The sequence below is a fragment of the Clinocottus analis genome, unplaced genomic scaffold, assembly GCF_023055335.1.
Source record: "Clinocottus analis isolate CAN_PGR_092001 unplaced genomic scaffold, fCliAna1.0.p SCAF_7, whole genome shotgun sequence".
Classification (NCBI taxonomy): Eukaryota; Metazoa; Chordata; class Actinopteri; order Perciformes; family Cottidae; genus Clinocottus; species Clinocottus analis.
In genome coordinates this window covers 93,620-111,453 of record NW_027176229.1, presented here as the reverse complement: position 1 = coordinate 111,453, position 17,834 = coordinate 93,620, and the positions used below count along the sequence as shown (strand labels likewise).

The window sequence follows — 17,834 nt, the reverse complement described above, 5'->3', positions numbered from 1 at the left end:
ACTCAAACATTGCCAGTCTCTACAGCCGACACCTGACACCGCCCTCACCATCTACAAATACACACACACACACACACACACACACAAATAGCTCCCATTGGCTGGCGGCGTGGCTCTGGGCATGGGAAGGACGCGGCTGCTAATGAGGTCGCTCACTCGCTGCCTGTCCGCTCTGCTGCTCGCCCCGAGAGGCAGAAGCACCCGGCGCCAGCATGACGGACCAGTCGGGCTTCGACACGGACGTCTGGACCCTGACCCGGTTCATCATCGAGACCGGCCGCCAGGCTAAAGGGGCGACCGGCGAGCTGACCCAGCTCATCAACGCCATACTGACCGCCGTCAAAGCCATTTCTTCTGCGGTGCGCAAGGCCGGCCTCAACCACCTGTGAGTACGAGGCTGAATGGGAACCAGTAGCGCACCAGTGCGTTACTGGCTGAGGAACACCAGGAGACTGATGGGCAGAGTTGATCCTTCATTTAAAATGAAAATAAGCTACTTGTGCTCGCTCTGCATCCCAGAGGTCAGAGGTCAACAGTCATCTGTCGAGCAGCTGGTAGGAATTCAAGGCCGAGCTGAAGTTAGTCGACTTTAGGAGCCAGAGAAGGAGTCAAGGGGAGGAGACAGAAAGTGACCTAATGCTCTGCAGAGTCACGCTGCTGAACCGTGAGCGAAGACAAGAGAGTGTGTGATTTTAATACTCTAATCTGGAAGTGGTGAATGAAAAAACAAACAATCCTTAAAGTACCTTCAACCTTAACAATAATACACCGTATTTATATTGCAAAGATTTAACATGCTTTAAGTCACAAATTCTCAGCTAATATTTATGCAGTAACATTCTGACAATGGTGTAACGTTACGTCAGGAGGTATGCAGACATTTAATACAATAGTTTATAACATTACTATGTAGCTTGAAATAATGTTTTTGAATGTTTTACTACATTGTTCTTCCTCCTCTGCAGCCTGCTTCTCATAACACTAGAAGCACTACAAATAATAAACTATCTACATGAGTATCACAATATGATGTATGATGTTGTCAAATCACTGAATCAGATCTCCAAAACACTATTGATTTGTTTGAGGCAAAGGTTTTGTGGTTGTGGAGGGTAAAGGGGAGGGGGGGGGGTAAATGACTCAACAGCGCCCCCTACAGTGCAGAGGAGGTGCTGTTCATTGCAGGAACTGTAATAAATGCACAACTATTGTTTCCATTGCGTTCTGAAGTGAACTTAATGTTCTTATTTTAGATGCATTTGGCTCCTGTGCTCTTAACACTATCATGAAGAAGCTTTTATGTATAACATGAAATCATATTGTATATTATTGTGTCGTAGAGCCAGATTCTTCTCGCTCATGACGACCTCATGGCGTGGAATAAAGTGTTAAATGTTGTTGCAGAAGCTGCTCATGAAGCTGCATCAGGATGCGGCGCCTTGAGTCACGTCACCGAGAGACAAATCAACATTGTTTGAATCTGAGCGAACATAATTCATGATCACGAGCCCAGTAGAGGCTTCTGTTTCCACACGACTGCTTCGTCTTTGTCTCGCAGAGGAATCTCTTTGCTCCAGCAAGTCGTCCCTGAGCAGTGGAAACAAGTATTTAGATGCTTCACTGGAGTAAAAGTACTAATACCACTCTGTGGAAGTACTACAGGAGCGAGTCCTGCACTCAAACCGACTGCTGTAAAATAATGTATCTTTTCCTCACCAGTGTTTACCATATGTGATGTTCATGGGTTAATATTGCAGTTGCATTGCTGTGCATGTTGCATGTCTGCTGTGGACGATGACTCCTTCATGCTGGTTGATCTGCAGCGATGTCTCATGTTCTGCACCGTCATCATGATTAGTGTCGCTGTGAGGAGCACGTTTCAGAAGAAAAGCAGCACCTTTTCATCTGTGTGACGATCCAACAGGCTTTTAAATACATTTTAACCTTTTATAAACCGTGTGAAAATCCTCCAGCGCCCATTTTAAGTCCCAGCATGCCCCATTCAGACAATCTTTTGTTTTAAAATTCGTCATTTTTCCATTTTTAAACAGAACAACACAGTTTTTTGACTGAAACTCCTTCCTAAGAGACCAAGACTTTGTTTTATTGTGATTTTTGCTGCAGATTCTGATTATTTCAGTCCTAATCTTTCATAAAAGGTGTCTTATTGACGCTCTAGGAGGCATTTGTGGGGAATCTGGCTCATATCATGCTGGATGTTCATAGTTATGATCAGAATATCTATATTTCTTTTTGCAGATATACATTATTTTCCCAAGACTTTGCTGAACAAATACATACAATAAACACAAGTATTGACATTAATTTGGGGTTCCTGCGAGGACTCAAACACAGGTTAAATGAGTTTATCTTCAGTTGGAGGAGTTCATCACAAACATCTGGATCATTTTCACTGAACAGGAAAGGGATGAAAATCTATAATCACTGCGTGATTGATTGACTGATTTATTGATTGATTGATTGATTGATTGATTGATTGACTTTTCGGTCCACACAGGCAGGGCCTGGCGGGCGCCGTGAACGTGACGGGGGACGACGTGAAGAAGCTGGACGTGCTGTCCAACGACATGTTCATCAACATGCTGCAGGCGTCCTACGGCAGCTGCTGCATGGTGTCAGAGGAGAACAAGGAGCTCATCGTCACGCCCAAAGACAAGAGGGTGAGTTCATCGTCACGCCCAAAGACAAGAGGGTGAGTTCATCGTCACGCCCAAAGACAAGAGGGTGAGTTCATCGTCACGCCCAAAGACAAGAGGGTGAGTTGTGACGCAGCGGGCGTCACCCTGTCACGTCTCAAGCACCAGAATGACGTGTTTACTGACTGCTGTCTGCCATCACGGCAAAAACCACCAGGCAACAGAGTCCATTCAGACTACAGAGACTAGTGACAGCTGCTGTCCCACGACGACCACATATGAACACGCCACAGAGTTCTGATATCCACCTAACGAATGAAACGTGATCCAATGAATGAAACCTGATCCAATGAATGAAACGTGATCTAACGAATGAAACATGATCCAATGAATGAAACGTGATCCAATGAATGAAACGTGATCCAATGAATGAAACGTGATCTAATGAATGAAACATGATCTAATGAATGAAACGTGATCCAATGAATGAAACGTGATCCAATGAATGAAACGTGATCTAACGAATGAAACGTGATCCAATGAATGAAACGTGATCTAACGAATGAAACGTGATCTAATGAATGAAACGTGATCTAACGAATGAAACGTGATCTAATGAATGAAACGTGATCCAATGAATGAAACATGATCTAATGAATGAAACGTGATCCAATGAATGAAACGTGATCTAACGAATGAAACGTGATCCAATGAATGAAACGTGATCTAACGAATGAAACGTGATCCAATGAATGAAACGTGATCTAACGAATGAAACGTGATCTAATGAATGAAACGTGATCCAATGAATGAAACATGATCTAATGAATGAAACATGATCTAATGAATGAAACATGATCTAATGAATGAAACGTGATCTAATGAATGAAACGTGATCTAATGAATGAAACATGATCTAACGAATGTATATATATATATATATGTATATATACGTATATATATATATATGTATATATACGTATATATATATATATGTATATATACATATATATATGTAATATAATTACAATGTTTTTCTTTAATAACATATAAATATAAGATTAATATATAATATGAATGCTTGTCTGTATTAATATAAAAATATAACATAAATATTAGATAGTAAATAAAGAATAAAGTCTGTAATAATAATAAAGATAAGCATATTTAAACCTGTAATAATAACTGGAGGAGTTTCTATTATTTAAAACTTGTTTTCACCTGGAGCATCTTTTTGTTTGTAATGAGACAGTTTGTTCCTCATAGTTGTATAATATATAATATAGTAATATGTGCTGGTCTCAGGGGAAGTACGTGGTGTGTTTCGACCCTCTGGACGGATCCAGCAACATCGACTGCTTGGCTTCTATCGGCACGATATTCGCCATCTACAAACGGGTCTGTATTAATGTCATAAATGTTATAAATGTTTGTATTGTTGTTTGTGTTAAAGACGTTCATGAGGATCCTTCCAGACAGGTACGTTATAATATAAAGCATCAAAAAAAGAAGGATCTGCTATTATTATTAAAACGTTGATGATCTGAATGTGATTATCATTGTGAATTTATGTCAATTTAATGTGTTTGTTTCACTCAGAAGGAAAGATTACATTTCATGCAATTTTAGTTGACTACAAATCGGCAGTTTTTACAGCAAATAATGATTTTTAAAAAAATACATGAAGGGCATCAAGAGCAACAAATATTCAAGTTTTTAGTTCTGAATTAGTTCTTAAGTTCTAAACGAAATAAATAATAATGATTAAATATATATGACATAAGTAGACTCATATGTGTGTGTCTGAGTATGTGAGGGCCAGAATACAATAGATATCACAAGATGATGTATATTACATAAAAGGACTTTTACAGAAGTGCAGTACCGCCCTGCAGACACAAGGAGGCGCTGCTGTCCAGATAAACTGTCTGTTGTGAACAAGCAGCGCAACTATGCAAGAAAAATACAAATATACAAATATATATATATATATATATATATATATATATATATATATATATATATATATATATATATATATATATATATATATATATATATAAATACCGTCGTCTCTGTTCAGACCTTACTGGTTTAGGTTGAATTGATTCATTTCACTTGTGCTCTACCTTATTTTTTAAGTGTACATACGTATGCATTATATATATATATATATATATATATATATATATATATATATATATATATATATATATATATATATATATATATATATATATTATACGTATTGGATATACATACACTTCATTTATTTCTGGCTTTCTTACTCATTTCTCTGGATTCACACAGTGAGAATGTGATATCAGATTGTTGCTCTTGTACCAGAGCAGATCATCCAGAAGCTTTCAGTTGTTTGTGTTGCTGTAAACATTGCTGTAAACATTGCTGTGAACATTGCTGTGAACATTGCTGTGAACATTGCTGTGAACATTGCTGTGAACATTGCTGTAAACATTGCTGTAAACATTGCTGTAAACATTGCTGTGAACATTGCTGTAAACATTGCTGTAAACATTGCTGTGAACATTGCTGTGAACATTGCTGTAAACATTGCTGTAAACATTGCTGTAAACATTGCTGTGAACATGTGTGCGTCCAGTCCTTGAAGCCCTCTCGGTGTGGTGTGTTGTGTGCTGCAGGTGTCGGAGGGAGAGCCCACAGAGGACGACGCCCTGCAGCCGGGGGCCCGCATGGTGTGTGCGGGCTACGCGCTGTACGGCAGCGCCACCCTGGTGGCCCTCAGCACCGGGGCCGGCCTCCACTTCTTCATGCTGGACCCCGTGAGTACTGCACGGCCTGCTGTCTGCTTCTCAGCATCGCTTTATGGCTGCTTTTATTGTCTGATGCATGGTTTTACTTTAGAAAACACACATCTGTCCCGTCAGTCATTGGTCTCCGCTGCTCGGCTCCATCAGGGGCCAGAAACACACATGAAACCCTTTTTATTGAGCAGTACGACATGAATATGAAGGATAAAGAGTTGTGCTTTTGTTTTCCTTTCATAATAACATCTTTTCATCATTTTAAAGCGCCAGTCCTTCAAGATTTGACTCATTCATCCATCTTATTGTTTAGTTTTTGCAGAAAAACTGCATAATCAAAACTTTGCATTAATTCTGTGATGCTTCACCGTTTCAGGAATTGCATCCAAGTTACACTTATGGTGTGAATACCAGTTTGTAATGCTGTGAATATGCAGCATTATGGTGCTCAACCCTCATTGTGTTACCTGCTCAGCGTTAGCGACTGAACAGACGTTTATTCTAGTTACTCATCCGTACCATATTCTGCATCTTATTCCAGATTAAAGTTGACCTTTTTTCTTTTCGTCTATTTGGCTGAGACGTAACAGATGCCTCTTGTTCTTCAGGCCATCGGCGAGTTCATCCTCACTGAGAAGAACGTGAAGATCAAGCCCAAGGGGAAGATCTACAGTCTCAACGAGGGCTACGCCAAGTACTTCCACCCGTCCATCAACGAGTACCTCAAGCACAAGAAGTACCCCGAGGTGAGGAGCAGCGTCACGACACACAAACATGTGTGTTGTCATGTGTGTTGTCGCAAACATGTGCTGGGGAAACACACACACACACACACGTCTAAACTTGAGGTAGGATTTTAAACATTTGGTTGTCATCAAATAAAAAGCGATTGTTTTTTTTTAGGATGTCAACAGATGAAAGTTCTTAAAATGTTTCTTAAGAACCGAAATAATGTCATTTACAACTTTTACACTCTTCCTCTAAAACATTGTCGCTTTCAGCTTTTCCATTTTTTAAAATCTAAAATAAAGAATTGGCATTTTATCGTGAAAAGTGAAACAATTTGCACAAAACTCAAGTTAACGTCTGGCTGCCGGTCGGCTTCATGACACACAGAGTTTAACCACTTGCAGGTCTCTGGTGTGCATGAAGATAAGTTTCAGAAGAAGTGATTCCAACAAGGTTTGCAACAAACATGAAGAGAAAATAGGCTCAAACAAGCCTCAAAGAACACATGGAGACAACATAAAATGCTGTATTGATGAGCAGAAGATGCTCCATGCAGCCGGTCTGACCCACGAACACGTGGCGGTGGAGCGCGCCGCGCGGGTTCAGGCGGCGTGAGGCCGGTCAGCTGAGCCGCAGGATGCCGACACACTTCAGTGCAGGAAGCTGCAGCCTCTCATCCGGACTCTCTGAACTGCAGACTCAGCACGTCTGCAGTGGCGAACCTGACGTGCAAAGTTCGTCTGGTCCTCAGTGCACTTGTTTGTCGTCTTGACCTCGTCGCGAGGCTTCTTCTTGACAACAGCAATGTTTTGTATTAACTCATCATGCATATTATTCAGTTGAGCTGTTGTAGAGGAAAAGCCACTCAAAGTCTGTGTTTAGAGTCTCAAACACGACCGTTGACCTCTGGAAGGTCAGTTTTACGTTTTACTAACGTAATAAAGTAAATAAAAGGTTCAAAACATCTCCAAAGAAATGTTTCAAACCGCTCTCGCAGCATTCATCTACTTTTCCTTCTTTTGGGTTTCAGATTTTTTAATTTTTTTTTTATCATTTTGGACTATTTGCTCATATCTAACGCTGCACTTTAAGTGGAATTATATTTTATTTTACTCTTTTAAATCCTATTTTGTCTTTTTACATCCTCATGCTTCTTTTTAAAACTGTGTTTCTTATGTGAAGCAATTTGAATAGTTTGAAGGAGATCTACAAATAAACACGCGTCGCATTTTATGGTATTAATGATTGCACATAACTTAGAAACCAGCGTTATTTTATATCATTATATATATTATATCGGTGTTTTTATACACAAAGTGCAGCTCAACACACACATTGTCCTAAAGACCTGAAGATGAGGGTCAGTTGGTGTTAGTTCAGACTGTCATGTTGTGTTTTAGAAATGGAAAAAGAAAATCTGTCAACTAATGTCTTCCACCACTTACTAATGGTTGAACAATCATCGTCATGTGACCCTCTGCTCGAGATTCATGACTCAGCACGACTCAGCAGTAACAACATGTGTTACTCACTGTCGGGTGTTGAAATGGAGCAACTTGTCTCACGGGGTCGACCTGCAGACGCACACGTTGCCGAAGAGACTCACAGAGAAGTTTGAATGAAGTCTTTACAGTTTTAAACCGTCTCTTCAGGAAAAACAGGCGTTCTCTCAACAAAACTCTGGATTGCTTTCAAAATAAAAGTCAGGAAAAGATGACATATAATAACCAAAAAGTTAAATCTGAGAATTTTGTATGAAAAAAGTAGGTTCTGTTGTGTCTGTGTGTGTGTCTGTGTGTGTGTGTGTGTGTGTGTGTGTGTGTATATGATGTTCATGAATAGACAGTCCAGTGAATTAGGAGACGAAAAGCATTTTAACACTGGATGGTCGTCAAACACTGGAACTCAAAGAATGTTCTTCTCTCGTCAATTGACCTTTGACCTTTTTGTTGGAAGAAAAAACTCTTTTTCTTTTTGCGTTTTCTTTTCCTTCGTTCGAGGACGTTTCACGCTGCCAGCTGGAGGTGCGTTCCTGAAGTGAGGAGTGTGGCAGGGTCGGTTGTTGGGAAATGCAATGCACGCACACACACACACACACACACACACACACACACACACACTTGGGCGACCCTCCCACTGGCTGATGGGAGGTGACTCAGCAGCACATGACTGTGCGTCACGTTGGGCCGGTCTGAACTCGAAGATCTCTTTCTGCTTTCAGGAAGAAGTTTTCTTTTAGTTTAAAGCTTTAGGAGTTTTGTCGCTTTGAGCATTAACGTGTGTCTGCATCTGAGGACACGAGCACAGCTTCTTTTTGTCGGTTTGTGTAACGCAGCTGGATTACTGGTTGTTACAGCTGCTGCAGACGGACTTTGAGCTGCAAATTTTAAATAAGTCACTGATCTGTTTTTTTTTTTTTTTTAATAAACATTGAAGAACTTTTAAAGTTGACAAGTTATATAAGTTTAAGCAACGTGCATAGTTTAGATGTTTAGCCTGAAGTAATTTGTATTTCTGGATTATTTAAAAAGTAACTTTAGATAATGAGTGTTTCAGACAAACAGCCCTTAAAATAATCAATTATCAAACACAAATTGTCTTTGACTCGATCAGAATGACGCTTTCTAGGAAAGAGCTAGCTGGCTAACTACTAGCTTAGCTCAAGTTACAGTTAGCTAGTCACACATCTTTGCTTTGTACATTTATCAGCCACTTCAGCCGCGGGAGTCTGCAGGAATTAGCCGACCTTATCCGCTCAAGACAGCATTTTGCTACGTTAGCTAAATGTTTTTGGCGCTGTAGAGCAACGTCACATCATTTTGGATTTTCCCGCCAAAACCGTCCCGCGTCCGCTTACAGACATCCAATAATTCATATTCATTGTTCCCATTTGACTTGTGGGACCCTTAAAATGAAGTCTTGGAGCGCCAAAAAAATCATTCAACAATTGTGAGACACACATTCTTCACGACAGCCACTAATATTTAAATATACCGTTACGCCCCCTGCAGGACGGCAGCGCTCCCTACGGCGCTCGCTACGTGGGCTCGATGGTCTCGGATGTTCACCGGACCATCGCCTACGGAGGGATCTTCATGTACCCCGCCAACGAGAAGAGCCCCAAGGGAAAGGTAACCTCCGACCTCTGAGAAAGACAAGTTGCCTCTGCCACAACTGACTGTCGGACTATTGAATATGATAAAATGTGTCTTGGCCGGTCACAGACGGGTACAGACCAACGGCTGCGTATAGAGAGCTGCAGGAACGAGTCCTGACACCAGGAAGCGAGTCAGCGTTTGTGCATGTCCGGTTCCCTCGTCTCAGAAATCAACGGCTATTTCAAAGGGTTTTTGGTAAAATGCCTGAAATAAGATCTACAGTTTGACACGAGCTCACTAGATCAATTAGACACCTTCGTGCCTTGAAAAGTTGGTTTGCTAAGTGGCTAAAACATCATCACGCTGTCATTAGCTTAGTCGTGGCGACGTGAAGTCATGTGACCGTGCTTCCTCAGTCGTGAGCCTGACATGCAAAGTTCGGTGGTCAGTGCACTTTTTGAAGGAAGTCTCAGCTTGACCTTGACCCTGAGGTTGTATAAATACACCGTCACATGACTTCACGTCACCGCCACCAAGCTAACGACAGAAGAGTCAGCGTGATGATGTTTTGTCTCATCTCGCCTCTTGTGCAGCAAACCGCCTTTTTAAAGACATGTAAAAAACTTCAAAATGATCCACTAGTGTAAAACTTTAAAATCTACTACTAAACCCATAAAAAAAAAAAAACCTGTTGATTTTTGAGACGAGGAAAGCGGACGTGTAAAAGAGCTGACTCATGCGTTACAGGACCGCTGTGCAGCGGTGGTGACGTGACGTCATGTGACCGTGCTGTCGTTTCTTTACAGCTCACGTTTGCGTTTTACTTCTGGTGACTGCCGTCCAAATTTGAAAAATCTTAAAAAATATTTTTCTTATTTGTGAAGATTATCGTGTTGAACAAAACGTGAGTATAATTCAAGCTGCCATAAAAGAAACTGTGCAGGGACAGCGGGTGAAAATGAGCCTCTCGGGCTAACTCTGGCTCACTTACAGTTGTGCTGTTGATGAGTGTAAAATAAATAAAACACACAATAATTTCTGCAAAAATCTGAAGAAAAAAACATTAGCTTTTCGTTGAGGAAACCGGTGTGATGCTAACATCCAGGTCGGCCTCCAGAAACATGCACGCCTGTTGAGCTCTACATCTCACACAGGTGAATAAGAGTCAAATAATAATATTTAATATACAATTTTCACAGGACAAATATATAATCTATAAAGCAATAATTTACTAAATTGTCTTCAAAGCCTGAAAATAATAATTATTGGTCTCGCCACCTTGTGAATAACACTTTGCCTCAACAACATATAAACCTTGTTCAGAAACAAAAGCTCAGAGAAACCAGAGCGAGCTGCTGAGCTCAACGTCACATGAGCTGTGATCTAAAGCCACTCGGCAACAACAGAGTGAACCCACGCCCTGCAGGACAAACTGCTCAGGAGGTGGAGCGAGGCCGCAGCGGCGTCTCTCCTGACAGGTGAAGCTCAGAGACGCTCGAGGCCGCTCGTAAAACGTAAACAACAACAACCTGCCGCCCGTTTCCTTTCACCCAGCTGTGTGTGTATTTACATCCCTCCCAAAGGTTTCGACTCGCGTGAGAGTTCTGGACTCTTTGTCCTCAAAGATCCTGAAAACAATGCAGCAAACCAACTTTACCTTAACTCTGTGTGACATCATGGACATGAAGCCAAGCAGGTTTATCCATAAAGCCCATTTTAAAAACAGTCGCAGTTCAATAAAAGGTCTCACAAATCTTTTGTTTCCTTGTTTTATCATTTTTTACTCATGAAGTTTAAGAGTAGTTTTACACTCAAAGATGATTTTGAAGTAATGAACTGAATGGTAGGACTGTACTGTCAGTAATATTGTCACGTCTTTACAAATTAATAAAAGAATAATCTTAATTCCATGGTTGCAAACGGCTCAAAAATTAAAACTATTAACGTTTTGTGCTGGTTCAAAGTCTTGTCTGAAAAGTCAAAGTGCTTTCCAAGCTTTCCACATCACAAAGATCATTTTTACATATTTAACTTGTGTGTCTTCCTGTCACTTTTCCTCACATTGTGCCCCCAAAGCTGCGGTTGCTGTACGAGTGCAACCCCATCGCCTTCCTCATCGAGCAGGCGGGGGGCGTGGCCACCACGGGCACCCAGCGGGTGCTGGACGTCCAGCCCGAGGCGCTCCACCAGCGGGTGCCCTTCGTGGTCGGCTCTCCTGAGGACGTCAACGAGTACCTGGCCTTCGTCAAGAAGTACCAGTAGTTCACTTCAGGATTCTGCAAATGTTTCCACGGGACGGCCGGAGTTTAGTTCACATCATTGTTTTGCAATTTAATATAATAATATAGATTAAAAGAATATGTTGCTATGGTTGTACACAATGACGCATTGTTGCTTAATTAACACCATGACATGTTTTAATTTGGGATGATGGGAGTGTGTCTTCTGCAGCTTTCCTTACTGTATCCATGAGGTCACCGTGACCATGACCTCCGTGTCTCTGCAATCAACCAGATGATTGATTGAGATATGAAAACAAATAAATGATTTTCTATTCGCCTTTATTGTTATGGAGCAGCGTCAGAATCTCAAAACTTTGCATTATAAAACTCAAACAAACTGAGACAGTGTGTGTGTGTGTGTGTGTGTGTGTGTTTTTATAATCATTGGCGCCACCCTTTTTGTCTTAGGTTGCACAACTCAGTGATACAACTTCTCTCACTGTGTTCTGCACATCAGCCTGGACTGAACTCAGAGGTACAGTACACATGGTACACACACACACACACACACACACACACACACACACACACACACACACACTTGGCTTCATTGAGCTTGAACAGAAGTATAGATGTTTTATTTAATTGCACACAGCAATATTCGTGTAAAAAGCCTTCATACAAAATGGTATTTCAGTAAAAAGTTACCAAAAAGTACCAAAAGTACTCAATTTGCAGAAAGGCCCATATGAGTAAGTTATATTTATTGGATAATAATTGAGGCCTTAATGTGAAACCTCACTCTCCATTTTTAATTAACATAAAGTGTTCAGACTGCAGTGCTGTGTTTTATTACATTTAATGCATTTTCTAGTTCATTTCACAAACTTATAACCGTTCATGTGTTCATGTGTTGTCCCCAAATACTTTCTACCCTTTAATTGCCCCTGTTCATGGAGAAGTAAAGCAGTATTATGCTCTGCTGGTGGGAACTAGTCAATTGATTAAATAAAATATCAATAAATCAACAGACATTGGAGGACGTCGCCACACACATTTAATCAACGTGATCACTTAATCGTTTGGTTCATATTAATTCATGAACAGCTGCAGCCTTCGTGGCGCCGTGGGGCTTCATGGCTGCTGCAGTAAAGGACCGGCTCGCTTTCCTTGTGAACCAGACGCATTGTTGCAGGATCAATAATCCATCGGATGTACCGGTCGTCAGGGAGCACAGCTGCGTTCACACGGGACCACGTGAGCGAGTGTTGGCTCTCCACGCCGAAGCAGCGAGTTGGATTAACAACGTTCAGCGCTCCAGCACCAACATTCAACAGGACGCGTCACAGAACGCGCTCTGTTGACTTATAGCTGCTGAAAGTAGTTTGTTGTGACATTGATGTTTGACTTTGTCAAGCAACTGTTGCTTCATGCAAAAAGAAAACCTTAAATTGACATTTTATAAAAACAAATCAAACTTAATCTTCAGAATTCGTCAAAAGCACATCGAGAAGCTTTAAAAAGTCCAAAAGACCCAAACTAGTGTTTCCCAACTTTAATTGATCACAGTAAAAGTAGAAATCAAGAATCATTTACAATGACTGAAGGAAGTGTCAATTTACCACTCACAAGTAGCAGACGCATATTTACAAAGAATAAAACACTCGACTAAAATGTTTCCAGACAAAATAAAAGTGGCAGAAAACCAGCCAAACACAGAATGGCGCCATTTCCCTAAAAACAACGGTGTTTCTCCTCATAAAACATTGTGCAATCTCCCGTCGACGACGTCCGTCGCTTTCATTCAAACTATTGCAATTAAAATAGAAACTAGAACGTGGAGCCCAGCAGACTTCAGACCAGAGGATAACTGGCTGCCGTCGCAATGCCACAGTGGTTCTTTCTGTCTTTGGCCATGTAGATGTAGCCTTGGTCTCCCCACTTCTCACCCCAGCTGCAAGAAGACAGAGGAAACAAATGAGTTACACTCTGCAGAGTTTAAATTTGAAGCCGACGAAAGTGGACAAATGCTGCAGACCGGGCGCTTTCCACCGACCTGTTCTTCACGATCCAGTATTTCTTCCCGTCCACATCTTCTCCCTCGTAGCCGTAGCCCACCAGCAGCACACCGTGGTCCAGTTCTTTGCTGCTGCACTTCTTCTCATAGTAGATCCCTGGAATGAAAGTCAACCCCCCCGTTAGTCACAGATAGGGATGCAAAGAAATACTTAAACACCCCGCACACATTCCTGTGTCTCAAACGGACCTGAGTGGTAGAACTGGAAAGACTCGTGCCCGGCGTCGATGGCGACGGAAATGGGTCCCACGGAGGCCACGGCCTTCATCAGAGCGTGCTCCTTACCGCTCGGCACGTCCACGAAGCCGGTGTCGTTGGCCGAGTTGAAGGCGGGGTCGTATTTACAGGGCGCGGTGTCCTGGAGGAGGAAGAGGAGACGACGAAGAGGGTGAGCGGACGTCACGGCGTGAAAGAAGCTGCGACGATTAAATATTTCTAGTTTGAGTCTCTTTTAAAAAGAAAAATGACAATTTATGACAGTAAAAATGTATACTTCTGGACTGATGGATGGACGAAAGATATTTAATAAATTACGTCTTTTTTCAAAACAAAAAAAAAAAAAAAACTTTTTAACTTCAATGTAGTTTTTTTAAATGTGATATTGGAAAAGATGTCATTGATTTGACCTTAAAGCCACGGGACGTTCACTAAATTCAAGACGGTTTAGGTCCTTTAACATGTGGTTCTCTCCTCTTGACTCGCCCCCCTGCCTGGCCCCGCCCCCGCTCACCGCTGCCAGGTAGGGATAAGACTTCTCGGAGTCCAGGCCCTGGTTGTCCTGGACGTACTGGAAGGCCTGGTCCATCAGGCCGCCGTCGCAGCCCTGGTTGCCCTCGGGCCGGGAGCAGTCCACCAGGTTCTGCTCGCTCAGCGACACCAGCTTGCCCGTCTTCCTGAAGTGCTGACCCTCCAGAGAACCGGTGGTGCTGAAGGCCCAGCAGGAGCCACACTGACCCTGAGAGAAGGAGGGAGGGAGAGAGAGAGGGAGGGAGAGTCAGTCAGGTTCAATGATTACGATGTGCTGACACACGCGAGTGTCACCTGTTGAACTTATTAGTCACAGATTGATATTTATACTTTTTCATATTCTTGTGTCGCTTTGACCGTTTCGTTGCCGTTACTCTCTCCTCACGTGACTCTGAACACCTGAACAGTGTCGAGCTGAAGTCAATCTATTCAACCTATATATCATTTAAAATAAATACATTATGGACGGACTAACAGCATTTTGCAGAATGTTCTTTTCTTAATGTTTCTCTCTCTCTGCTGCTGTTGTTCATACACATTCAAAGCTGTATTTCTTCTTGTTGTTGCACTCTGCATAATTGCTCCTCACCTCCCCAACTACGGAAAGCCCTTTGCGTCTATAAATAAAAGTGAAGTGGAAGTTGCATCAGTTTGCTCTAATGTACAGGACGGAGCGGAGTCTGCAGTGACCTGGAGCGACTGGTGTCAGCTTACAACGTGTCCATGCACCAAGCTGAGCCGACTGTACATTCAGGGAGGAGGGGTGTGTGTGTGTGTGTGTGTGTGTAACTAGATAACAAAAACAAGCTGCAAGTGGCCATCTTATCTTTCTGTTCGAGCAAAACATTGACTTGGTGGACAGAGTGCCCTCGTCATTTCATTTAGGCAAAGCTGCAACAGTTCAAACGTTGCATGTCGTGTTTACCGAACGTCTCCAACAGCTGTTGCGTCTCCTGTAACGACGACCTCGCTGTCAGAATAAGAGCCGACGCAACAACTGACCGGCTTTGTGTTCTACTTTCATTAAAGTTCATTTTTGGGACGATAAAAAGACTCAAACTGGAACATTTCAGTTAAGTATCGGGTTGTTTTCTTAGTTTACCTGGTGTCTGACATACCTGTTTACATGCTAGTTATGTACAACTGAATATCTCAGGTCTTATGTAATATCTTACATCCAGCTTGCAAAACCGTCACCTACAAAGTTGTTTGTCACCAAATCTTTTCTTTAACCCCTAGATCAGGACTTCACGCCCAATTGTATTGTTGTAACTGTACAGAGAAGATATTTTCTTGTATTTCACTCTTTTACTAAAGAGGAGGAAGAAGCGGTTGTTACCTGGTCCTTGACGGGGGTGACGTAGCCCTCATTCCTCCAGTCCACACAGCTCGGGGCCTCCAGGAAGTTGGGCTCCATGAAGAGGGACCCCGTGAACTTCCTCTCTGCTCTGGGCTTGTAGCCGTTCATGATCTGCCTGAACTCGTCATTAGTCTGCAGGAAGACGGGTAAAGGAAGCGGATCGGTGTTCATTTTTTATCCTGTACCATTCCAACAGTGTTTCATGTCGTCGTATGAACGTGTCCCACACCAGATGCCATCTGTTTTTTATTATGCGTTTTGTACAATGTTTATAATTAAACGATAAACACCAGGTCTCACCATGTCCCCGAAGTGGTTCATGCCCAGGCGGTAGGTGTGTGCGCCCATGGAGTGTTCCAGGTTGTGCATCTCGATCTTCCTCAGGTTCTTCTCCCACACGGCTCTCCTCCAGCCCTCCTCCCTCTGCAACACAAACAAACAACATCATTCAGATTTTGTTGTTGTTTTCGTGGTAATTTGCAGACGAGAGCAGCTTGCAGAACAATCCTCCACCTCGTGATACGTCCGCTTGTGCCAGCTCTTCCACAGGTCCCAGTGTTCGTCCATCTCGGGGTCCATGCTGGGGGCAGCGAGGGCGGCGCCAAGGCACATGGTCAACAGGACTACGAGGGGCAGCATTGTTGCTTCTTACTGGGGGGGGGGGAAAAACAACAAGTTAGGACTCAACTTCCCAGAAGGCCTTGAGGCCCTGACTTCCATGAAACTCCTTAATATCTTCTGAAAAGCGTTACGTCATGCAGGTTTACCCCCTCTCTCCCATCTAAACGCCCTCCTCACTCGTTTACCCATCGTGATACTTGTCGTGTTTTCTGTAGTCTTTAGTACACTTTGTTCTTTTCCTCCGGTGATTCAGCAAGAAACGTGACCCGCTGCAAAGCTGCAGTGCGCGCTCCCGACACATCGCTTCCAGACTACTGGGCCCGAAACATCGACACTAATTGGACTAAATAGTCATTAATAAACCAAACCAATGCCGATGATTAATAATGTTACGTTACAATGGGTGTTTGGGAGAAGAACTGGTGGCTTCGGGCCCGTTTTCCAGCACGTTAGGTTGAGAGGAACTCGGATCCCGACAACAAAAAAACACGAGCTGTTTTTGTTGTCGTTCGCGGTCACGGGATCAGAGCCAAGAGCCCGGCCCGGAATTACAACCAGGAAAAGGAAAAGGAAAAGGAAAAGAAAACTGAAACTTTTAACTGGAAGCTGGTCAGATAACGGACCTCTTTTATTTATTTTTTTTACAACGAATTCGCTGCTTGTGGATGTTGATTTGAGCCTCGTGAAAGAAACTAGCTGTGGCTGTAACGTGAAGCTACAGGCGAAGACAAAGGCAGCCGAATGAAAGAAGATGGTAAATGCCGGCATGTAGCAACAACACAACATAGCTTTTAAAACAAAAAAATACATTACGATGAGATATTAATTTAAAATGCCATTGCTTTTAAAAGGACCCTGGTGTTAATCTGACCTGCAGACAAAATGATCCTATGTAAAACGAACATCTAGCAACGTCTTTACACCCTGAATTTAGGCGTCCAATATATATATATATTTAACAAAAGCAAGTAAAACGAAAGGTAAAACTTACTGTTTTGTCTTCACAGTCCAACTCCAAGTAGAAACTGAGCTTCTCTGATCGAGGCACGCAAAGTTTTATAAAGGCCTGACTGGCAGCTGAAAAACGTCCACCGAGCTCTCTGATTGGTCCGCTCCTTGTTTATCGCCACTCGTGTTCCCTCCCCCCGCCGGCCTGTGACGTCACCGCCGCACGTGATTCCTCCCATCTGGAATGGTGTCGAGGAGAAGGGACAGGGGGAGGGTGTCTCTTCTCCCTGCAGGCTTGATGCAGTTAAAAACAACTTCCAAAATGTGATTAGGACCCTTTATTTGTCAATGAAGTACTGTGTTATTGTGCCTTTAGTAATCAAACCATCAAATGATCTGCTGAAAGGCTAAAATACTACTTGTAACAGGAGAGTGTGTTGATACTGGAAATAGGTAGAACATTTACTTTAACACTCAGTGTTCAAAAGCATTGAAGTTATTGGGAAAGAGTAATCATTAAGAGTTTGACGTTTGTTTGTTTTTTGCTTTAACTGCAGAAAACCTATATTGCGTGACGAGTACTTCTGCTTGT

General features: G+C 42.4%; 2 protein-coding genes across 2 annotated transcripts; one reads left to right on the top strand and one right to left on the bottom strand.

The window, feature by feature from the left end:
• Positions 1–155: 155 nt before the first annotated feature.
• fbp2 (fructose-1,6-bisphosphatase 2) lies at positions 156–11,826 on the top strand. Its single transcript, XM_068566825.1, has 7 exons — positions 156–385; positions 2,519–2,681; positions 3,963–4,055; positions 5,318–5,458; positions 6,049–6,186; positions 9,181–9,300; positions 11,344–11,826. Exons 1-7 carry the CDS (start codon positions 213–215, stop codon positions 11,527–11,529), a joined length of 1,014 nt encoding a protein of 337 aa, XP_068422926.1. The 5' UTR covers positions 156–212; the 3' UTR covers positions 11,530–11,826.
• A 1,203-nt stretch (positions 11,827–13,029) lies between these two features.
• Positions 13,030–17,384, bottom strand: ctsla (cathepsin La). Its single transcript, XM_068566824.1, has 8 exons — positions 17,286–17,384; positions 16,187–16,324; positions 15,974–16,096; positions 15,653–15,805; positions 14,297–14,521; positions 13,756–13,924; positions 13,546–13,663; positions 13,030–13,443 (listed from the first exon to the last, which is right to left on the bottom strand). The coding sequence occupies exons 2-8, from the start codon at positions 16,310–16,312 to the stop codon at positions 13,344–13,346; spliced, it is 1,014 nt and encodes a 337-aa protein (XP_068422925.1). The 5' UTR covers positions 16,313–16,324; positions 17,286–17,384; the 3' UTR covers positions 13,030–13,343.
• Between the last annotated feature and the right edge of the window lie 450 nt (positions 17,385–17,834).

Bases quoted from the DNA above. Each gene is read 5' to 3' on its own strand.
- fbp2 (XM_068566825.1), top strand. From the start codon at position 213: ATGACGGACCAGTCGGGCTTCGACACGGACGTCTGGACCCTGACCCGG. The intron at 2,682-3,962 runs GTGAGTTCATCG...TGCTGGTCTCAG, and splicing joins TCACGCCCAAAGACAAGAGG to GGGAAGTACGTGGTGTGTTT. The intron at 9,301-11,343 runs GTAACCTCCGAC...GTGCCCCCAAAG, and splicing joins AGAAGAGCCCCAAGGGAAAG to CTGCGGTTGCTGTACGAGTG.
- ctsla (XM_068566824.1), bottom strand. From the start codon at position 16,312: ATGCTGCCCCTCGTAGTCCTGTTGACCATGTGCCTTGGCGCCGCCCTC. The intron at 15,806-15,973 runs GTGAGACCTGGT...GTCTTCCTGCAG, and splicing joins TGAACCACTTCGGGGACATG to ACTAATGACGAGTTCAGGCA. The intron at 13,444-13,545 runs GTCGGTGGAAAG...GTCTTCTTGCAG, and splicing joins TACTGGATCGTGAAGAACAG to CTGGGGTGAGAAGTGGGGAG.